This window comes from Mustela putorius, unplaced genomic scaffold (assembly GCF_011764305.1).
Source record: "Mustela putorius furo isolate JIRA1106 unplaced genomic scaffold, ASM1176430v1.1 tig00000738_pilon_pilon_pilon, whole genome shotgun sequence".
In the NCBI taxonomy this organism is placed as follows: Eukaryota; Metazoa; Chordata; class Mammalia; order Carnivora; family Mustelidae; genus Mustela; species Mustela putorius.
Genome location: NW_025421463.1, coordinates 2,029,484 through 2,052,754, shown reverse-complemented (window position 1 = coordinate 2,052,754; position 23,271 = coordinate 2,029,484). Strand labels below are relative to the sequence as shown.

The 23,271-nt window shown below is 52.8% G+C and overlaps 1 protein-coding gene across 4 annotated transcripts in view; it reads left to right on the top strand.

Moving 5' to 3' along the window:
• The first annotated feature begins 2,015 nt into the window (after positions 1-2,015).
• SAMM50 (SAMM50 sorting and assembly machinery component) overlaps positions 2,016-23,271 on the top strand; it is a 34,096-nt gene continuing 12,840 nt past the window's right edge. For 2 of the 4 annotated variants that reach the window (XR_001176274.2, XR_001176273.2), the window contains exons 1-11: positions 2,016-2,523; positions 6,906-7,016; positions 9,491-9,592; positions 11,661-11,748; positions 13,695-13,801; positions 14,502-14,632; positions 15,059-15,146; positions 17,160-17,288; positions 17,723-17,794; positions 18,605-18,691; positions 21,017-21,087. Coding sequence is in view for 1 of the 4 variants with exons in the window: in XM_004771159.3 (XP_004771216.1) it covers positions 2,503-2,523; positions 6,906-7,016; positions 9,491-9,592; positions 11,661-11,748; positions 13,695-13,801; positions 14,502-14,632; positions 15,059-15,146; positions 17,160-17,288; positions 17,723-17,794; positions 18,605-18,691; positions 21,017-21,087 (1,007 nt within the window). In the remaining 3 variants the exon portion in view is untranslated. Of the gene's footprint in view, positions 2,524-6,905; positions 7,017-9,490; positions 9,593-11,659; positions 11,749-13,312; positions 13,577-13,694; positions 13,802-14,501; positions 14,633-15,058; positions 15,147-17,159; positions 17,289-17,722; positions 17,795-18,604; positions 18,692-21,016; positions 21,088-23,271 lie in introns of those variants that run through there. The other 2 variants (XM_004771159.3, XR_006607783.1) reach the window with 2 other exon arrangements.

Sequence of the window (23,271 nt, the reverse complement as noted above, 5' to 3'; positions counted from 1 at the left end):
TTCCATCATCTCTACATCCTCTCGGGAGCCCTGCTTTGATTTTCCTTTCCTCACAGACAAGTTCCTTCAAATGTTGCCCACCTCCCCCAGATTTAGGACCCCACCAGCCAAGAGATTTCCTTGACATGCTCTGTCCTGGACGCTGGACCAAGAGCCCCTCCCCTAGAGTCCCTCTCCTTCCTCTGGGACACCAGGCTGTCCCGAGTGCTGGGCTCGTCCCCAAGGCTCAGCCTTGCCTCCTGTACTCGGAGTTCACAGCTGCTCCTGGGGGTGGTTCACTCTGAGGACCCCCAGTCTCTGGCTCAGGTGAGGGACGAGCCCGCCCAGCCACCTCCACCAGGCTACTCCTTGGCGTAATCCAGCACCTCAGCATAATCCTTCCTGTGTCCAGCTGCCCTGTATCTGTCAACTTCCAAGTCACCTGAGCCAGGACCCAGAGATTCACTGAGTCCCTTCTTCTTGCCTGATCCTGCCCCCTCCAGCTGGTCCTCTCCTGCTGTGTCCACTTCCACTTAAGGCCTTTGGAATCTAACCTCTTGTCCCCCCACCCATTCCATGGAGCCCATACCCCATGGTGTCCCAAACTAAGAGGTGAGTGACCTCAATGGGCATCTGTGGGAAGTCCCAGGGTCCCTTCCTTAGGACCTCTGAGCCTGAGATTTCATGTTATCAAGGGAGCCAGTGTGGTCACTGAACTGCGCTTCTACTACTCATGGGGCCAGGTCAACACGGTGGAAGCCAAGTTTCCTCAAAAAGCTGGCGTCCTTGCAGGTCTACTGGGTGATTTGACCAGTTAGGATAGGCTGGGTTATGCTGCATTGAACAAAGACTCCCCCAGAAGATTTATTTCTCATGCTATTTGCTCATCAGTCTTGGCTGGCCCAGCCTGAAACTGTCCCCCCATCTGGAGGGTCACTGATGGGGAGAAGGAGGGTCACAGATGGGGAGAAAGGAATACGGTGCTCTAAGGCTGTCATCCAGATACACCTATATCTTCTGTCTACAACCCGCGGACCAAAGCAAGTCACATGGATAGGGGGAGGGAAATACAACCCTACCTTTTGCCCAGAAAAGGAGCCCCAGAATTACTGGTGAACACCACTGAGGGCCAAAGAGCCTCAAAAGCCAAAACCCAAAGTCTCTTATGACCCAATCAGTTTAGGAAATAAGGGGTTCAAGAAAGTAAGCGAGGTGTAAGTGCTGCAGGACTTCTCAGAACCTTTATTTTTTTAAAAAAAGATTTTATTTATTTGGCAGAGAGAGATCACAGTAGGCAGAGAGGCAGGCAGAGGGAGGGGGGAAGCAGGCTCCCCACTGAGCAGAGCCCCCAATATGGGGCTCAATCCCAGGACCCTGAGATCATGACCTCGCCGGAAGGAGAGGCTTAACCCACTGAGCCACCCAGGCGCCCCTTCTCAGAGCCTTTAATATGTTATTATGCATTTTGACTGTCAGAGATGGTGTCTGAGGATGAAGCTGTGACTGTGTTTCTGATATGTCTTTTGTCACCTTGTCACTAGTGCCTTGTACCCAACAGACTTCAAGTATTTGGCACAGGGGCCTTGTTACAATCTGCAGGTCAACCTCATGGCTTACCTTTGGGAAGAGGCTTACTCAAGAGAATACTGAAGGAGAAAATCAGGAAGATCTAGTTTATTCAGCGTTTACGGTGAGCCAGGCACCTCTCCCCGTCGCGTCAAATCCCCAGCAGACCACCATGCTTTAGCGACTGCTGTACTCGCCACCCAAATGAAGCCCCGTGGCCTCTTGTTCCCCGCCCCCAGCCCATGCCTCGGACCACCTCGCTAGTCCTCACTGGCCGCAGCTCAGCGGAGATGCCACTGATTTCCCCACGGCTCACCGAGGGCCCTGCGACGGGCCGGGCGTTGTCACACACCCTCTTACTCCAGTCCCGTGACGCAGTATGACCCTGGCCTTCCCTTCACCAACCACCCTCGGGGCCTTCCGCCACTATGACGACCCGGCGCTCAGCAGGAGGGTGGCAGGTGCCCTCCCGGATCTGGGCTGCCCCTGACGCCGGGGGAGGCGAGCCTGGACGCTCCGCGGGCGCGTGGGGCCCGCACAGCACCCGCCCGGCAGGGGCGCCAGGAGGGTTCAGGGGGGGCCCCGGGTGAAGCCTTGGCGAACCCACCCACCGTCGGCTGTCTCCCGCGGGCGACACCGGACGCCGGCTCCCAGCGGGTCCCCACGGGGACTCGCGCCCACCGCGCCAGCAGCTGTGCGGGCGTTACTGGAAGTTCTGCGCTACAGTCGCCTCCAGGCAACGGGGCTTCCCGGGGCCCGTGTGAACATCCGGGTCACAGGCCCTTAAGGACCAATGAGAGGACGTGTCGTGAGCTAAGGGGCGGGGCATCATGGCTGCCCCCAGTGCGCCGCGTCCGGGGTCTGGCGGGTGTTACGCTGATTGACAGCTCCGTCCCCGCGGGCCGGCCCTCTGCGCACCCCGGGAAGCTCTACGAGGCGGCGGCCGGAGAGGGAGCCATGGGGACAGTGCACGCCCGGGTAAGAGGCCCAGCGACCCGCGGGCCGCGTGACCTCTGGGGCGAACGCCGCGGGGAGACGCTCTCGCGGCTGCGCCCGGGGTTCCCTCGGTAAGGGGGCGCCGAGGGCGGCGGGGCCTGGACGCCTCGTGGTGGAGGCCGCAGAGACGCTGCGAGCGGGTCCCGCAGACCTCGGAGCAGGAGACCGGTTCCCAGAGGAGGGGCGCGACTTGCCCAAGGTCACTCGGCGAGGCGGTGGCTCCGAAAGGACTGGCGGACTTTGCGTGGTGACCCGGGGCGGAGTAACAAGTTTTCCTCTTGGAGAGTTGACTTCTCTGGCCTCCGCCGTTTCGGGCGTCTTCTCTCCTTAGGGGTCACCTTCTGCAGTCTCCCGCTCAGCTCCTGCTGGGGTCCTGGTGGACCCCTGGAGCACCCAGTGTCCTTTGAAGACCCAGACCCACCTAGGAGCCGTCATTTCTCCTGCTTATGGTGCAGAGACAGAAGCTGTCCCTGCTGTAGTCCCCCCTTTTCAAGTGGAGGCAGGAAAAGCCCTTAACCAGTTTGTTGCCAGAGTTAAGACACAGTGGGTGAAAGTACTTGGGTGCTCGGGGCGTCCCCACTGCTTGCCAAACTGCTCGCCTTTATCGTAATCTTAAGTGAGAGCCAGAGAATATGTGTGAATATTTGTCCAAGGCCCCATTCGTTAGAGCCTCAGAATGTTCCAGAACCCAGACCTCCTGAGTCCCAGGCCTCCGCATTACTTTTCCGACCGTTTTCACTTGTCCTGCTCAGGAGTTTTCCATACTTTCCCGTCGCTTCCCAAAGAATTTAGCACAGACCCCTCAGCTTGGTGTGGGCGGTCGGACTTGACTCCCCTTCACAGATCATGCATTCAGATGAAACACAGCAGCTCTTCTGACACGGTCCTTGGGCTTGTCCAGCAGCTCCTCACTCACCCACCCCCAGGCCCGTCGTCAGCCGTGACCATAGTCCCATCTCTTAGAGCTCGGTTCGGGTCTCTTCCTCCATCAGCCTCCTCCTTATCTGCCCTCGTCTGGGCACGCTGATAACTTCCTTGATGTGTTTTCCTCTGGCGCCTGTCTTAGCTCCTTTTAGATTTTTCTCTTGCTGTCTTGTGGTCTAAGTTTCTGGATGTTACAGTAGGAGCTGGATCTTACTTGGTTTGCCTCCCTTGTAACATCTTCAACAAAGTAAGCATTCATTCATTTATTTCCGTGGTCTACTAGGCGCCTGGCACGGCTGATAGGGTTACAGGAAAAAAACAACAAAAGTCTTCATTGTTATTGAGCTCTTTGGGTGCTAAAATCGCTGCTTTGATAAATATGTTGGTAAAAAATATTCTTTAATGTGGGGGCGCCTGGGTGGCTCAGTCATTACGTGGCTGCCTTCAGCTCAGGTCATGATCACAGGGTCCTGGGATGGAGCCCCACCTCAGGCTCCCCGCTTAGCAGGAAGTCTGCTTCTCCTTCTCCCACTCCCCCTGCTTGTATTCCCTCTCTTGCTGTGTCTCTCTGTGTTAAATAAAAAATAAAATACTTTAAAACAATATTCTTTAATTTGAACTTTACAGCCCACTGGCCAGCATCACTTGAATGCTTTGGTCAGGATTCACAATCAGAAAACATTTTATGTTTGCCATCTAGTACCCTAACGCATATGGGAAACAAAAATTTTGTGAAACAGCATTTACCATGAATATCTGTTATGCTTTCTTAAATTTCCTATTTGACTTGAGCCTCTATCACTTTAAATATGCTGTTTATAACTCGCTAAATTGATTGCATGTTCTGTCCCTTCAGTTAGCACACCCTTGCGCAGTACCTGGCACACGGCGTTCAAGAAAACTTGCTGGTGGTGCCTGGGCGGCTCCGTCAGTGAAGCATCTGCCTTCAGCTCAGGTCCTGGGATGGAGCCCTAGTCAGGCTCCCTGCTCAGTGGGGAGTCTGCTACTCCCTTTCCCTCTTCTGCTCCTTTCCGCCTTGTGCACACACACACACTCTCTCTGTCTCACATCTCAAATAAATAAAATCTTTAAAAAAAAAAAAGAAAAGAAAACTTGCCAGCTGGTAAGCTGAGCTGCTGAAAGCACAGACCTAGATCCAAATATTTATTTTAATTCATTTCACCAAATACATACCCGTGCCTGCTCTGTTATATTCCAGACGCTGGAGTGTAAGTTTATGAGGGTGAGGAGCTTGTACGTGCTTGCCACTTGATAGGTTCTTAATATTTGGGGAATGAATGCATCTCTATTAGTAAGGCCGTTATTTTAGGGCATTAAGCTTTGATGGAACTGTGGAATCATAAAGACATCATCTCTTAAAGTTTGAGTTTCTGACTAAAATATACAGGTGGGCATGGCACATCTTTACTGAGCCTTATTTCATGCTTTGAAATTTTAGGAACTGTAATGGAAGTTTTTTTGTGTCGTGGAATGTAAACCTTGTGCCCAGAGAAAGCATATTTGCTAAACATTCAGATCATGTAGCGTGAATATGGGCATATCTTCCTAACCGTGGTAGACACTCTGCATACAGAATTAGCACAAATTTAATCTCCTTTTTTTACACTATGTGAACTTAAACACAGGAAGCGTATTTGTGAAATGGTGCAGATAAAAAGTTACTTTTTTTGTTAATATTTTGAGAGATTATAGTAACAATTCCGCTTTATAATATTACACCACAGAAATGAAAAGATGATGTGAAACAAATGATATATTCTTTGCCCAGCACTATTTTCCCTATTTACTTACCTAAATATTCCGCTTCAGCCACCACGAGGCCTTGGTCTGTCTCGCGCACTGCTGTCAGCCCAGCGCTGGGCACGCGGCAGGGTGAACTGCCAGCGGCAAGAGATGTGCCACTGCAGCAGGGACTGCTTCTGCCTGAAGAAGCAGGGATGGCTCACAGAGACGACATTTCGGGCAGATCATTTCAGGGAGGAGAGGAAGAGGTCTGCACCAACATGCGCATGAGGGTCGGGGGAGTGCTGGAGGTTGAACTTGGAGTTGCAGGTGTGGGCCTTAGGGAGAGGTTCCTCATGTGCCCTACTAAGGAATCTAGTTGCATTCTGTACCTCTAGGCACACTCGAGGGCCATCGCAGTCTTTTAGAGTGGTAGTGGGAAAGAGGACACGGCAGGTCGTTACCTTCCCAGACAACTGGGACATGGAGGAACATCACGAGTCTGTCGAGTGTATCTGGGGAAGGGGTAGTGTCCCAGGGTCTCCACTGCCACACATACTGCAGATGCCAAACGGCCGCACTTGAAAGCACTTATTGGCCGAGAATTGGTGGAGTAAGGAAGTGGCCAGATGCTGGTTAGGACAGTTTTCCCCAAACTTGCATAACTGTGCATTTGCCTGGTGCCACACTAGACCTTCTCAATCCATTTCCAGGAGTGTCTGGGAATCCCTGTATTGAAGCAGGCAGGTATGTAACATATAATATCATATGTGTGAGTAGTTATAAATCCTGTCACGTTGTCATGTCAAGTACTAGACCAGCCACAGCGTGGGGAATCCTTATTCAGAAGTTGCCTTAATGCTTTCGAGAGGAGAGGTCAGTTCAGGTTGTAGAAAGTGACAGCTCTCTGGTACATTTATGAACATAGGCAGTTCCTTTTAATGTCTAAATGAGACTTTCAGGGTACAGAGAAATATGGTTTAGAAATTCGACTTGTCAGTGTCATTATTCTAAAATGTATCCCATTTTGATAAAAAAAATTAGGATACTTTCTAAAACAAAATAGTTTTCTTCCTTTCTTCGATGTTTTTTAAAAAAAAAGATTTATGTTTTTATTTGGAGGCGGGGAGAGAGTGTGTCCACACGTGTGGGCCTGCCTGAGCCGGGGGAGGGACAGAGGGAGAGGGAGAGAGAATGTCAAGCAGACCCCCCGCTGAGAGCAGAGCCCAACACCCGGCTGAATCTCATGACCTGAGATCATGACCTGAGCCAAAATCAAGAGTCAGATGCTTCATCAGCTGAGCCACCCCGCTGACCTCTTTGATAAATGTCTTTTTGGCACCTTATTTTGTAACTATTTTTTGTCTTCAGATGGGCCCTAGGTGTCCAGGCCCAAATAGCCATAGCCCCAGAGGCCTCCATTCGTGACACAGTCGACATAGGTTCGTGCCTGTCCCTTTCAGTTATGTTTCATCCTTATTTTATTTATTAATAATACACTGGACACCAGGGGGCCCACAGCCCGTTCAGGACGTGTACGTCAACAGTGATTAGGCCTGTCCCTTGCTTCCCAGCCCCCACTCCGCGGAGGGAAACACGGCCCTGAGCTTCCTGGATCACCGTCTGAAGACAAAATGCAAAGATTTTTGGTTGTTTTTCATAAGTTTTTTAATCTCTGTTTTCTCCCTCCCTTTCAGAGTTTGGAGCCTCTTCCACCTAATGGACCTGATTTTGGCGCATTAGGAGAAGAAGCTGAGTTTGTTGAAGTTGAACCTGAAGCCAAACAGGAGATTCTTGAAAACAAAGATGTGAGTTTCTGCCAAAGGGCTTGATGCGGTTCCTGCTGGAGCCATTCGCTTCCCCAGACTCCCAGGGAGACAGAGGGATTAACCTGCCCCATTGCCTTCATTTAAGAAGACTTGGTATCCAACTACATTTTAGAAAGGCTGGTGACTTTAAAAAGTAGCTTCTGGTTTTAGAGTAATTGTTTATTTATTTATTTATTTATTTATTTTGAGATTTTATTTATTTGACAGAGAGAGAGATGGCAAGTAGGCAGAGAGGTGGGCAGAGGAGGAGGGGGAAGCAGGCCTCCTGCTGAGCAGAGAGCCCGATATGGGGCTCGATCCCAGGACCCTGAGATCATGACCTCACCCAAAGGCAGAGGCTTAACCCACTGAGCCACCCAGGCGCCCCAGAAATCATCTATTTATATGGGAAGTTTAAACAAATGCATTTTTGTATTTATGTTATAAGAAAAGAAGTATTTCAAGGACATACTCAAGTTATAATTAAGTGTATACTGTGTCCAGAAGAAAGAGCGAAACTGTTCCTAAACTTTGTTGTCTTTGAAATTTAAATCCAGCGGAAAGAAGTGTAAGCACATTTTCAGGGACTGTGTAGTTCAGGTTTTCTGCAGTCTTCTGATTACTTTCAGATATGCATTTTCCTAATATTCCCTGTTATCCCTGCTTTATTTTTCTCTGTTACTCATTACCATCCACTAAGCTCCACTGAGTCAGGAATTTACATCCTGTTCACTGCTGTGTCCTCAGTGTTTAGAATGATGCCTGGGTGTTAGGTGATCGGTACGTTGTTGAATGAATGAATTAAGTAAGTAAGGGTTCATGACAGGTAAGAGACTCTGAGCCAGCATTTATCGTGTTTACTGATACGCGCACAAGCTCTCTAGCAAGATGCACAGTTATTAAATTGGGGGTCACAGCTTCGGCCCGGGGCCAGTGCTCTGGGCAAATGCTGGGAAGGCTACACGGGGCCTCTGCGGCCTGCTTGGAATTAGGACCGTTATGGTCCTTGGTCATGCAGCTACACAACACTTGTAAGTCTCAGGCACAGGAAATACAGACCTGGCAGAGGATAAGTTCAGGTACCCAGATTTCTAAAAAGGCAGGAAAGTAAATAAAGTCTGGAATTAAGAAGTATTGGTCATTAAACCTAAAAGAAAATCCTTGAATTAACTTTCAGACGTTTGTCTTTAGCCTGGATGCCTGCTCTCTTGTCCCATATCATACTTAATAATCCGTGTCCCTGCAAAAGAATGAACCTGGAGCACTTTCCTACACCATACACAAAACATTAACTCAGAAGGCACTAAGGACCTAAATGAGTCCCGAAGCCATTAAAATCCTAGAGTAGAGCACAGGCAGTAATGTCTCTGACGTCGGCTGTAATGGCTCTTTTCTAGATAGGTCCCCTGAAGCAGAGAAACAAAAGCACACTAAACTCTTGGGACTGCATCAAGATAAAAGCTTTTGCGCAGCAAAGGAAACAGTCAACAAACCTAAAACAGGACGGGAGAGGATGTTTACAAATGACGCCTCCAATAACGCGTTAGTGTCCAAAATACATAAAGAAATTACAGTTAACACTAAGAAAACAAATAATCCAATTAGAAAATGGGCAGAAGACAGGTATAGACAGTTCTCCGAAGAAGACATGCAGATGGCCGATGGGCATAAGAAAAGATGCTGCACATCACTCATCATTATGTAACTGCAAATCAGAGCCACAGTGAGGTATCACCTCACACCTGCCAGAACGGCTCAAATGAACAACACAAGAAACAACAGGTGTTGGCGAGGATGCAGAGAAAGGGGAGCCCTTGTGCACTGTGGGCGGGAGTGCAGGCTGCTGCAGCCACTATGGGACACGGTGTGGAGGGTTATCAAAGTTAGAATTGCCCTGTGATCCAGTAGTTCCACTGCTGGTGTTTCCCCAAAGAATATGAAAACTGAAATTGGAAAAGATTGCACCGGCATGTCGCAGCAGCATCTGCAGTGGCCAAACTGTGGAAGCCGCCAAGTGTCCATGGACTGACGAAAGGAGGAAGACGTGGTGTAGCTGCGTAACGGAGCGCTCCTCAGTCTCGAAAAAGAACGAAAGCTTGCTGTTGGCAGTGACATGGACGGAGTTGAGAGTGGGGTGCTGAGTGGAATCTGTCGGAGAAAGACAAACGCCGTATGAGTTCACTCATATGCTGAACTTAAGAAACAAAACCCGTGGACAAAGAAAAAAAGACAAAGAGAACAAAGTGGTGGTCACCAGCGGAGAGGCCGGTGGGGGGTGGAGGGAGCAGGGGACAGGGCGGAAGGACGCACTTGTCCCGATGAACGCAGGGTGAGGTGCAGAACCGGGGGCTCCCTGTGTTGTACCTGAAACTGAGAACATTGTGTTATCTACCCTGGAATTAAACAAACAATAAAAACAGACCAGCACTTAAAACCTAAAAAAAAAGTAATCCATGTCCCTTCGTCACACTTAGGTGGTTGTGCAACACGTTCATTTTGATGGACTTGGAAGAACGAAAGATGATATCATCATATGTGAAATTGGAGACGTTTTTAAGGCGAAAAACCTGATTGAGGCAAGTAGTCTCCCTGCTTGGCACTGTTTGTCGTTCCTTCTGAACAACCTCCAGATCTCCTGTCCCAAAGCCCTGAGCTCCCACCCCGAGCCTCTCTGCACATGACCTTGCCTCCTACCCTGAAGGGAGCCTCAGTGCCCCCGAGCCGAGCCCCCCCCCCCCGGCCCTGCGCGCTGGTGCCTCCCGCAAAGCTAACCTGTGTTTGCTTCCGCCCCTCCCTCCAGCCTCTCCTGCCGCGGAGGCCAGTCCCGCTGTGTGTTCTTCACTAACGCCCAAGCACGGAGCCAAGTCGGTTGCTTGCGGAGTCCCTCCCCGCATGCTCTCGTGTTTGGCCATTCTCACTTTAGAGAGAATTGTTAGTTTTTTAAAAAAAGATTAAAGTAATATATAAGCACAATCTTAAAAAAGCATCTAGCCATCTGGTGTTTGAGAGGGCACTGTCCTGCAAGGTAGGCATGTCCCTCCCCCGCCAGCCTCAGTCTCCCTCCCCGGCGGTCCTCGGGCTGGGACTCCCACGCAGGGTGAGTAGCACACGTGTAGACACGATAACCCCATTCCCCACATTTTCCTGCATCTTTTGTGTTTGATAGTATATGGAGATCTGTTCACATTAACATGTTTAAAGTTCTCGCCCACCTGTCCGGTGAAATACTCGGTGCCCTGGTTTTCACTGGGGCTTTTTCCCCGTGAATGAGTTTGAGCGCCTTTCCCAGGCTTATTAGCCGTGCGAGTATCTTGTGAATTACCTGTTGGTGTCTCCCACTTCCCGTTGGATTGTTAGGCTTTTATTAATTTGTAAGAGCTCCTGGCATAGGACAGACGTGATCTCTGTCACCGACATGGAATGCAATTCTCTTGTTCTGTTGTCTTTCGAGGTTGTTTACATCTACTCTCTTTCTCAGCATTTACTCTCCCCCTGATTTCCACTGATCCCAAGCTCTCCTGGGCTGCCTGCCCCTCTCCCCATGTTCACATTAGGCTGCACCGTCAGCTTCTCTCCTGTGACTGTCCTTACATGTTGCTTTTCCATGAGGATCGTCTCCCAGAGGCTCTCACCCACAGCCTTAGTCTCACTACAGCCTGCACGGGACGCCCCTCCATTGCCACTTCTCACCAGGCCTCCAGGTTGAGCTTTGACCCCGAATGTGCCCCTGCCTCATGGGATCTCTGCAGACCTCTCCAGCCCTGTGTGGCTAGAGACAGAACTCACCGTCCCTGACTTCTCTAATGCTACCCAGAGGCGCTTAACCCAGAGCGGGAAGTTGATTCCGCCTCCTGTCTCTCCTGCCCTCCATCCAGGCAGTGACCGTCCTCGGGCTCCACGTGCGACGTGTGTAGTCTGTCCTCCTCCGACACCATGACCTGTGCTCGACAGCTTCCCCCTCAGCTCCCGGGGCTGCTCTCAGCAGCTTCTCCTGCCTCCCTGCACTGCTTTTGCTTTCTCCATGTTCATCCACACCATCATTGTCTCTGCTGAGGAAATTCTACCCTGGCTGTCCCATGCTAGACACTCCAGAGTGACCCCCCTTTTCCTGCCGGACAAGCTGTAAACCGTGCATATTGGGAGTCCTGCCCCACTCTACTCCCTGAGAGCCTTTCCTGCGCTGTCCTTCTGCCTGTCCATCCAGCGGGAAAGGACCCCTGGCATCAGAAGGCACTGCTGTCAACGCCGGAGAGAGAAAAAACGGCAGAGCGTGGCTTAGGAAATGGGAGCAACCCAAAAAGGCACAAACGACACGGTGTCTCCTGCACCAAACACAACCACTGTAACGATGGGTCGACCCTCTGCGAGGGCTCCTGCTCGGCGGAGAGCATCTTGACTAGCGTTTTGTTTGTTTCTGTGAAAGATCGTGTTAATGCACCTGCTTCCTGCCCTTGCCCACGGTTTGTGCTTCTGAAGGGGGCTTCGCTGTTGCTTCCTGAGTGCTCGTCCGTCCCTTCACCTTTCTGGGCTCTGTGGGGCTTCTCGGTGACTCAGCAGCAGCGCTGACCCCCCGGCCTGATCCGACAGCCACCAGCTGCGTTTCTGTCCTAGACGAAGACCTTCTCTCATTGTGCTCTCTCGCAGGTGATGCGGAAATCTCACGAAGCCCGTGAAAAGCTGCTTCGACTGGGAATATTCAGACAAGTGGATGTTTTGATCGATACGTGTCAAGGTACCCACCATCGCGTGGTGTCTCCCTCTAGCCTTCCTGTCCGTGCTGCAGGTCACAAAAGCTGAACGTGTGGCCAGACGTGGCGCCTGGAGGGTTATGAAGAAGTGTGGAGGTCTTGATAGTTCAGTGTCCGCCGGGGGGTGGTGACTGGATTTTTTCAGGCTGAGGGGGAACAGGTGAACTGTGCAGATGCTATGATCTGAACCGGTTGTTGGTGCACATTCTAGGAGGGCTCCGAGGAGGGAGCCAGGCTTCATTGGGATAGCCCCGCCCTGCCCATGTCCCCGCCTGGGTCCCCTCGGGCTCTCAGCAGAGGGGCTCCATCTGCATGTGTGCTCTCAGCCGGAGAGCACCGGGCATAAGATTTTTCTTTTCAGTGTTTGCTCGTTTGCTTGTTTGTTGTTCGACTTTGCACAAGTCAGCTGGCCTAGTTGACATGTGCTCGGACTGATGGCACCTGCTGCGGGCGGGCCCTGTGCTGGGGACCAGGGAGGGACCAGGAGCGAGCAAGGCATAGGCTGCTTCCCAAGGGGCTTCTGTTCCAGCAGAGCCGGGTCGGGGGCGGTGGGGCGGGACAGCCAACCTTTCCTGCCCCCTCCGAGAGGGCAGTGACGCAGCCGTGCCCGGCAGAGCTCTGGCAAGCGTGTGGGTGTGCAGGATCCCTCGGAAGGCTCGCCAGAACCTGGGGAAGTGATGGGCGTTATTTTAGAACAGGTGTTTTCCAGCTGGGGAAACCGAGGCTTGGTGGTTTAACTTGCCCCAGGCCAGACGCGTAAGTGACAGAAGTGGCCTGTCCACGACTCAGGAGCGCTCTTCTGGGAGGCATGTCTTGTTGGCAGCGTTTCCCCTTGGTGCTCTCCTGTCTGCCGTCCCCTGGGGGGGCTTCCGTGGGGTGCCTCGTTCCGGCGGCGGCTGGAATTACCAGGAAACTGGGGAGAAAGCGTGGTTGGGAGCTAGAAGGACAGCTCTGCGTGATTCTGTGGTGCAGTGCCGGCCGTCATCCATCCGTCAGACCCTCTAGAGCGGACGGCAGCGAGGACGAACTAGCAGCTCCCACCGTGATCCCTCCCGAGGCCTCGCCGGGGTTTGTGACTTGGGACAAACGTTACCACGTTAATGCAGGATGATCGCAGATGGAAATGTGTGTGTCTGTGGGGAGGCTCTGTGGGAACACTCTATACTTTGTGCTCACTTTTTCTATAATCCTAAAGCTGTTGTAAACAGTAAAGCCTATTAACTAAATTTTTAAAAAAAAAGTGGTGCCGGGGCTCTGGCCTGGGCTGAGCCTGAGCATCGAGGAGCCGGGGTGGAGACCGCTTCCCATGTGCGGCCGCTGCCCCACCAGGGCTGTGGGGTCCGCCCTGCCTCTCTGGGAGAGGCTCCCCCTCCCCCGTCCTTTGCAGAGCTCCCCCGTGCCGTCCAACACCCGGGGCCCCTGAGGTCGCTGAGGCAGCTGCTGCAGACTCGGGCCCTGGTCATCCGGTAGCCCCCGCTCCCCTGGCTCGCGGAAAGATAGGGGCAGTCACCCCTTAACTGGTGTTGGTGTTTCTTGCTTCTGTTTCAGGGTTCCTAGAGTCCCTCTCGTCCCAGGGATTCTGTGTTTTGGCGGCAGTTGAGTTGCAGCCCCAAGTATTCTCCGGGACTCCCTAGGAGGAGAACAAATGCCCTTGCAGACAGCGGGCACTTAAAGCACCCCGCTGGCGGCCGCTCCCCGCAGCAGAGGCCGGCTGGTTCGCCCTCTTCTGCCGTAGGAGCTAGAAGCCGCTGTTCATGTGCAGAGGTGTCTTGTGATCTTGTGGAAGGATGTTCTTGGACTTCAGAGTAGAGGGTGTGTTTGGCAGATGAAATGAACCTCCAAGTGGCTTTTTGTCTTTTTTTAGCAGTGGGACCTAAAATGAAACCGCACACTCCAGCCGTCTTACTGGTGATATTTTTTGTGCGCGTAGGTGATGGTGCCCTTCCAAACGGCTTAGACGTTACCTTCGAAGTAACCGAACTGAGGAGACTGACGGGCAGCTATAACACCATGGTTGGGAACAACGAGGGCAGCATGGTATGATCTGCGTCCTCCTGGCAGAGCTGACGGGAACGGGCTCGTAAAGCGTGATCGTTCGTTTCGAGACTTTCTCCCACACCGTCATCTGTGTAGGCTAGCACGTGGTTGCTCACCGGCCTCCCCAGAACTGATGAGAGCAGGTTTACTTTTCATTTAATTTAAATTCCCGCGGCCACTGGAATTTAACTCCTCCAGTGTTAGAGGAGTTTTGGGTACACAGCAGAGCGAGTCCCCACTTCCACACATCACCCAGGGCTCGGCACAAGAAGCGTCCCCCGCCCCCCAGCTGCCTCCCCTGCTTCACTCCATCCCGACTGTGGTATGTTTCAGATTGTTTGAAAACAAAGATACCATCAGTGGTTGATTAGGAGTGGTTTGGAGAATGTTTGTATTAGGTTTCTTCTTCAGATGCCCTTGAATTCCAAATATGTTGATTTTCCTGGCTTTGCAGTCAGCAAGCAAGCCTGCCCCATGCCTCGAGGCGTGTGTGTGTGTGTGTGTGTGTGTGTGTGTGTGTAGGGCAGGATGTGCACCCAGCAAAGGCACGTTTTAGAGAGTAGAAGCAGTTATGGAAGGAAGGCCAGACCCGTAGTCCGCGGTTCTGTCCTGGGTTTATGAGGCTCCTTTGCCAGCAAGTCTTTCTTCACACTTACCCTTCCTACCATGTAAACCGCCGCTGTTTTTCTGTTCCTTCTAGGTGCTTGGCCTCAAACTCCCTAATCTTCTAGGCCGTGCAGAAAAGGTGACTTTTCAGTTTTCGTATGGAACCAAAGAGACTTCGTATGGCCTGTCCTTCTTCAAACCACGGCCCGGAAACTTCGAGAGAAAGTAGGAAGCCAAACAGACTATTGAGTACAGTGGCCTGGTTCTGAGTTATAGTAGATGCATTGGTTGTGAAAAGACACTTGGTTGGACCAGCTGGCCGTCGTGTGTCGTCACAGCGTGCTGTAGCTTTCCTTGTGAGGATGAGCCCCGGAAGTGTATTTATTTTATTTTATTTATTTATTTGTCAGAGAGACAGATGTCAGAGAGGCAGGCAGAGGCAGAGAGAGAAGGAGGCTCCCCACTGAGCAAGGAGCCTGATGCAGGGCTCGATCCCAGGACCCTAGGATCACGACCCGAGCCGAAGGCAGCGGCTCAACCCATTGAGCCACTCAGGCGTCCCAGAAGTGTATTTTTAGATCTGTTAATTTAGATGTGTACGAGTTATAATCACTGTTGCAGCATCTAAAGCTCTGTCCTTTTGTCTCCTAGTTTCTCTGTAAACTTATATAAAGTTACTGGCCAGTTCCCCTGGAGCTCGCTTCGGGAGACAGACAGAGGAGTGTCTGCTGAGTACAGCGTGAGTAGCCTTTCGTCCTTCCCTTTGTGCCCTTGAGTGTGAACAAGGCAGCTCTTTTGCTGATCGCCTGAGTCAGCAAGCGGGGGCGGGCCCAGACGGGCAGGCCTGTCTGCGATCTGGAGCCTAGAGCGCGGGCCTTATGGCCGGGGTCACCCTCTGCCCTTCGCCCCGCTGTGGGTTCCTTCCGGGCTGGGCGCCTCTCCACAGGCCGCCTGCAGACTGCCAGGGCCAGAGGGTCGCTCTGCTTCACAGTGGCTGCTCTGCTCCTGGCTCCCTGCAATGCCGTGTGTCTGGCCCTCCTCGTGTGTGCGGAGGTTGATAGTTCTGGTAGCCAGCAAGGTCACTCCGCAGTGACCGGAAGCTTTCCTCATTGGTTGGCACTTCCGTGCGCCCAGCGGGATCTGACGTAATGCAGCGGATGGAGTTCCTGCCGTTTGACCACCAGTGACCACCGTTCGGCCTTACGGTGACCCCGCCCTCCTCCCTTCCTCTCTACTACACTGTGCGGCCTGCTCCCCTCCTGGTCCGGGCCGTGGTTCATGAGGGGTGGCCCGGACACGCCATATAACAACAGTAGTTCCCCAGGCACGGCCTGCGGGCCAGCAGCGTGGCCTCACCCGGGAACTGGTTAGAAATGCAAGTTCCTGGGCCCCGCCTGCCTGCCGAACCAGCGTCTTGGGGAGCACACCTGGCGTGTTCTCTGCTTCCACGCCGTGGCGCCAGGGGCGTGGAGCCCCCAGCACCGGGGGGATGGCTCGGGGATGCGACGTGAGCACTCGCAGTTCCATTTTCGGTTCTCCGTGTGTCCCCCTCGTCTCATCTGCCGGGAGTAGCCCTCAGCGCCTTCCTGCTCTGAGCAGGGGGGGGCCCACCCGGCTGGCACCACCTCCCAGCCCCTTCGCCAGCAGCTTTCCAGAGGCCATTGGCAGTGAGCCCCGGTGTGCGGGCTCCTCCCCATCTTTCTCTCACATGCCCCTTTGATCACTGTTTTCTAAGTCTTTTTTAAAGAGCAGATCTTCGGAGATCTAGAGCTAGCTGGTTTAGCCCCAGGGCATCGCCGAGGTGCGAGCTATCTCTGCTGGAAGAGACCGTGGGAGAGGCTCATGGAGGAGAGGGGGGTGGGAGCACAGAGGACTGGGAGCTGGTGGCCCTGGGCTTGAGAGATGAGCCCCTGGAGGAAAATGGCACCATCTGGCCCCTGTCCCATCCTTGTGACCAAGAACACCGAGACGTGTGTCTCCTCTGGGTGGTCAGTTTCTCCTTAAGGGCCGCCTGTGGGGAGGGAAGCAATGGTTTAGGCCAGCCGTGCAGCTCTCGGGCATTTGGGGGAGTAGCTGAGTCTCGAGTGGCCCTCCGTGCAGAAATGGCCGGCGGGCAGGAAAGACCGCTCCAGTCGGGTGACCTGGCTTCCATGCAGGAGTCCCGTCGTCATCGTACTTCCTGAGGCCAGCAGCCAGTGTTCACAGTTGCAGAGCAACCCTAGTGTGTCTCTGTGATGGGGACCTGAGATGGGCGGGCCTGACTGCGGGGCCCGAGGGTCGGGGCAAGAGGCAGGTGCTGCTTGTCCTGGGGTCACGTGACTCGGGCTTCTGGCTGCAGGAAGGATGCCCTTCACTCGTGAGCCCCGTCTTCTCCTCCCTCTTCCCCAGGGCCTGATGTGGGTCTCTGCTGTCACCCATCCTGAGTTTGGACCGCGGACTGGGTGGCGTCGGGCAAACATCAGGTCACAGAGCCGGGAAAGCAGCCTGTGGGTTACGGAGCTCTGCACCGGTCACCCGTCTCCTCGCCCTGAGACTGTGGCTTTGAGCAGGACCGTAGCTTTCTCCCCTTCTCCTCCCCGCTCCGTTCCCCGCCTAACCTTCCCTCCTTCCCGCCCACCATAAAAAAAAACAAAAATGTATCCTGGGCGTTTAATTGGAACGAGATTTCTATGCCTCGTTCTGAAGCCTGATTGGGGCCCACTCCCCGTGGCTACAGCACAGAGAGGCTTATCGTCCCCTCGTGTCCTTGCAGTTTCCCATATGGAAGACCAGCCACACCGTGAAGTGGGAGGGCGTGTGGCGGGAGCTGGGCTGCCTCTCCAGGACGGCTTCCTTCGCTGTCCGGAAGGAAAGCGGGCACTCGCTGAAGTCCTCTCTTTCGGTAAGCGTTTGCCTACGTAGTTCGATGCGCTGGGGGAACAAACAGCCTTCCCCAGCAGTGGGACCGACCCAGCAGGGTCACGGGTTGGGTGGCTGCCCGTGGCTTTGTGAGTTTCTGGGCACCCGCCCTGTCTTACTCTGTGGAAGCATCGTCCGTGGAGACGGGAAGATGTGCTTGAAGCCGGCGGGGTTCACTTAGGTCAGGGTCAAGCTCCTTGAGAGGATGGGCCCAGTGACAGGTCGTCAGCTCCCAGCCGGTGACCGTGAATTGTCTGCCCCAGCCTCTTCGTTCCCTCACCTGTGAATTAGGGACCAGGAGCTACCTTCCCAGAGGGCTTTTCGGAAGGGGAAGTGCTCTGTGGGGGAGGGGCAGGGCACGACCTGTGGTCAGCGCCCAGGCGGTGCGTCTTCTTACCTGACACACGTTTCTTTCAGCACGCGATGGTCATCGACTCGCGGAACTCCTCCATCTTGCCCAGGAGAGGGGCTCTGCTGAAAGTTAACCAGGTAGGACTCCATCACCTGCGTGCGACCTGCTGGCTCCGTGACCCGGGACGGGAGAGAGGACTGCACGGCACGCACATTTTCTATCTTGAATGCCTTCCTTTAATTATTCTAGATTATTCTAATTATTCGAGATTGTTCTAGAATGGCTGCAGGGGTGTCGGTCCCTTCGTGAGGGTCCTGGCTCTGGAATGGCTCCATGTAGTGCAGTGGTCTGCCCCCACAGAGCAGAGGAGGGAGAAAGTTCTGGCCTCTGGGATGGGGTCTCTCTCACTAGGTGGGGAGGAAAGTTGAGGGTAGACTGAACGAACCCCTTGGTCACCGGTAAGACAGCACCTCCAGGCAGAGAGGGTAACTCGTGCGCCATAGGGTCCCTAGGGTGGAGGCCGGCTGGGGGTGGGGCACAGTGGTGCTCTGTTGGCCTCATCTTCAGGATTGCAGGACCAGCTAGAAATCAGATTTTTGTATCGAATATGCCCGATAGTGCAAGATTGGCTAATACTTTTTTCCCAACACCGAGTAGGCCACGTAAGCCGTATCACGCAACAGAATGTTCCCATGGCCAGTGTCTCTCAGCCACAACGGAAGTAACATAACATATTCTGCACAGTCTGTGTGTTTGAGGACGCTGTATGTATGTCAGTCCCCTGGGACCATCTAGAAGGTCTAGAGTAACAACCAGAACGGAACCATTTCCTGCCTTTCTAAAAACACAAAACAACAAAATTAAGTAGTACCTGGAGTGACATGGTTTTGGAGGCGGTGTGGGGAGTCTCTCTGCTCTGTTTCGACATGTGGCTCGCTTGCCGACAGGAGCTGGCCGGCTACACCGGAGGGGACGTGAGTTTCATAAAGGAAGATTTCGAGCTTCAGTTGAATAAACAACTTCTATTCGATTCGGTGAGTTTCCAGCCAGCACGCTCACCTGTATTTTTGTCCCTAGTTTTTGGAAACTCAGTGCCTGAGGAGAGAAAGCGCCCTCCAGAGGGGAAGCCCGGAACATTAGTGCCTGAACCTGACGTGCGGGATCTTCTCAGTTTAGCCGGAATGGAGGATACTCTGGGGAGAAGTGATCGCTTTTCTCTTCAAGGGGAACCCGTCAGTCATTTTACATGGGACCCCAGGAGAGCCCTTTCCGCATTTGTCAGCTCGGGGCCGTTGTGGAAACGTGTCCTGAAGTCAGAGGAATGCTCGTCCTTTCCCTCTGAGGTCCCTTCCATAGAAATTCCGAGTCTTCTCCTTATTTTGCTGAGACTACAGGGCTCTGGACGCTTCTGGGAATTTCTTTGTAAATCTTTAATCCAGTTTGGTTTGGTTTCTCCTGATGTGCTCAGGAATGAGGAGTAAGTGACCTGATTCTCACGGAGGCACAGGAGCCCCTGGCTCGTTCTCCAGGCCTCCCAGAGCCGGGGTGACTGGGGACAACTCTCTTGCCCCCGCACAACACACACACCACCTGTGCCCTTCTCTACCACAAAACTCGGGGCGAGGAGTGAGTTTTAATGAAATGGTACGCGTGTCGACTTCTAACGTCACTTGTCACTGGTCCCAGTCGGTCCTGGCGTCATCACTCCTTGACTCTGGTTCCTGCCTTTCCCCCACCACTGCTGGTCCAGAGGCTCCCGCGTTGTCCAGTCGTCGAGCTCCTCCCGGTCCCCTCCCCGGCCCTCGCCACCGTGCTCGATGCTGTCCCCTGGACTCCATCATGACTGTATTTTCCTCCCACGTGTCCGCTTCCCCTTCACCATACCCTGCACCCGGGCTCCCAATTCCACTGGCTGGCGCGGCTGTTCCGCCAGCTGCCCTTGACCCCCGGAACTGCTCGGAGGAGTCCTCACTCTGAAGGCGGCCGAGCACCCGGCCTTGTGTCTTGTGTCACTCAGACCCCACACTGCGTTTTCTCACCTTGGTGGTGATGTCCCTTTCTGGTGCACGTCTCCCACCGCAGACATGCTGGTCTCCGAGGTACAGGCCTTCCAATACCGCTCTGCCGCGTGCAGCTGGGGTTACTGGCGTCGCGCAGTCTTGGGTCTCGTCTCTCTCCCCCGCCCCGTGCTTTGGCTCTGCTAAACTCCTTCTCGTTTCCTGAAAGGAGGAGCCTCTCCTACTTCCAGGCACTTGTACTTTGTCCCCTGCTGGCTCTAGGTCCCCTCCTTCAGCTGTTCGCTGGCCCCACGTTCCCTGCCTTTTTAAGACTTCGGCATCGGCGTGCCTCCTATAGAGCTCCTCTGATCTCCAGACCAAGATCGGGGTTCCTGCGTGTCCTTCCAGTCCCTGTGCTCTTTGGGAACCGCTCACCTCCCCATCCGCCCCCTACATCTCCGTCTGCTGCCCGGCCCTGTCGGGGCCTGAGCCCTGCCTCAGTCGGTAAAACATGGTTCCCACTCCCTCACGTTCTGGTGAAGGGAGACCCACGAGCAAGCACGTGTGTGCACAGTTGAGCAGGTGGCAAGTGGTCGGTCGGAAGATGCTAAAACAGAGTAAAAAGGAAGTGGCCCAGAGCGGGTGCAGGTCTACCGCAGGCAGTCGGGGAAGGCGTCTTGATGGGGCGGCGCAGCCCGGAACCTGCTCAGGGAGCCCGAGGTGGGCTGTCCGGGCAGCAGCTACAGCTCGTTCCTGGATGAGCCGGGGGGCTGCCCTAACCAGACAGAGTAAGGAGAGGGACCGCGCGGGAGGACCGAGGTGGGACCAGATGGCAGAGGGCTTGGGGCCCCTGGTTGAAACTAGTCTCTGTTTGGAGGCAGGCCCAGTGTGGTGTCACCATCAGGGCCAGTGGTGGGGGCACCTGGGGGGAAGCAGGAAGGGCTGCAGGCCGCACTCCGGGCCTGCTGAGGATCCGGGGCTACGGGACAGCGTTGCTGCCCCCCGCCCCGGCCGGATAGCATACATTTCCCCACTGTGCTCAGCCTTGGCCCATGTGGAAGCGGGGGGCTGCCCCGCGTTGGAATGGAAGCCGCAGAACCCCTGCCTTGCCTGGGCGTGGGGCTGGGTGAGTGCTTGTGTTTGCTGTGTCTTCATGGGAAATTTGAAGTCTCTGGTTTTAAAAATATCCACAAAACACCATCAACTGCGGCTCCTCAGCCACATGGTCCCGTTTCTGGCCTGTAACCCCTACGCTCTGACCCAGGGCTCCACACCAGAGGGCCTGCAGCCAGACCTCAGTGTGCCAGCCGGCCGCGGGGCAGGAGCACCCAAGAACATGACCGTCTGCTTGTGTCTCCGCAGGTTTTCTCAGCATCTCTCTGGGGCGGGATGTTGGTGCCCATCGGCGAGAAACCGTCCAGTATTGCAGACAGGTGAGGAGGGGCCAGTGAGTGGGTGACTTGCCGATGCTCACCTTTGGCTCTTTTGGGTTGTTTCCTTACAACTTATTTTAGAGAAGCTTCACTGTTTAGGAGAGCAGATATTTCAAATTGTACTCCAGTTTTTCTGTTGCAGGTAACTTCAAAATATCCAATATACTTCATGCTTATGTTTTTGCTTTTTTGAGAAAGAGGGAATTAACTTCATAATGTGGAAAATCTTACATTCTCTTTTGAGCATGAAGGAATACAGTTCACATGCATCGCAGAAATATAGAGAAACATTTAAGGAAGTAAAAAAAATAATCCTGCTCAATAAGAAGCAGAGGTAATATTTGGGACGATTTCCTTTGAGTCTGTTATTGGCTTTGTGCACGTGCATACATGTAAATTTACGCACACTTCTGTATCAAGTTGTTGATGTACTGTAATCTGCATACACTTTTGTGTTCTCTCTGCTTTTGATTTTTTAGGTTTTTTTTAAAAAAGATTTTATTTATTCACTTGAGAGACGGAGATAACAAATAGGCAGAGAGGCAGGCAGAAAGAGAGGAGGAAGCAGGCTCCCTGCTAAGTGGAGAGCCTGATGCAGGGCTCGATCCCAGGACCCTGAGATCATGACCCGAGCTGAAGGCAGAGGCTTTAACCCACTGAGCCACCCAGGCGCCCCTGATTTTTTAATCTTTTAAAATTTTGTTTTAGGGATGCCTGGGTGGCTCAGTGGGTTAAGCCGCTGCCTTCGGCTCAGGTCATGATCCCAGGGTCCTGGGATTGAGTCCCGCATCGGGCTCCCTGCTCAGTGGGGAGCCTTCTTCTCTCTCTGCCTCTGCCTGCCTCTCTGCCTGCTTGTGTTCTCCCACTCTCTCTCTCTCTAACAAATAAATAAATAAAATCTTTAAAAAAAAATTTTTTTGTTTTAAAGATTTTATTTTTAAAGTGATCTCTGGGGGCGCCTGGGTGGCTCAGTGGGTTAAGCCTCTGCCTTCGGCTCAGGTCATGATCTCAGGGTCCTGGGATCAAGCCCCGCATCAGGCTCTCTGCACAGCAGGGAGCCTGCTTCCTCCTCTCTCTCTGCCTGCCTCTCTGCCTACATGTAACTGTCAAATAAATAAACAAAATCTTTTTAAAAATAAATAAATAAATAAAGTGATCTCTGCATCTAGTGTGGGGCTCGAACCCACAACCCTGAGATCAAGAGTTACATGCTCTACCTGCTGAGCCAGCCAGGTGCCGCTTTGTTCTCCCTGCCTTTTAAAAAGTTTTGAAGAAATAAAGAGTAAACCTATTCATCAAGTCATGAGAAATTATTCAAAAGCCACATTTTAATTTTTCATTATTTGCATGTAAGTAACCCTATAAGCTTGACTCTGTCACATTTTGTACTTTATTTTCTGAGGGGAGATTCCTGAATGTGGAAGTGCTGTCCCAATATGAACGTTGTTTTGAAGCTTATCAAGATGTTGTGGGAGAGTACTTTTTAGAAAACTTACAGCAATTTATACTCTTGTCAGCAGAGGATGAAATCGTGTTTGTTGGCTTTGAAATACTAGTAATTGTTCTTGAGGGCAAGAAACTTTTTTTCTTTTAACCTTGCATTAGTTAAAATGTTTTAGTTTAAAGTAGTTCAGCCTCGTTCATGGGAGACAGTTTGAAGTATAAAAATGTTTAGTTTTTAAGTTCTAGGATCCAACACTTTCACCTTGAAGAATTTAATTTGCAGAAATACATTTATAAACACAAAGAGGTTCATGTACAAGGATGTCCATCGTAGCACCGTCGAGAAGCGCAGGAATTTGAAAACTGCCGACACAGGGTTATTAAATTCAAACACAGGCATTCAGAGAGACTGTAATGATGAGTGAGAACAAGGTGGACACCCACGAGTTAAAACTGTCACGTGCTCACGTCGAGTGAATTGCTTTTGCACCCGGCAGAAGCTCCCCTGCGCATGTCTGTGTTTGCATGGATGGCACCGAGGGGTCTAGAAGGTCGGCCACCAACCCAGTGATAGCCGTCCGCTCTGGAGATGGGCAGGCGGTGGGCCGATGAGGGAAGGGGGCGAGGACTTCTTTTGTGCTTCCTGGATCATTTTAATCACTTCCAAAGAACATGGTGGGATTTATCATTTTTTTAAAAAAGTAAATGGAGCTTGCTGTTTGTTTCCATAATGTTAATGAG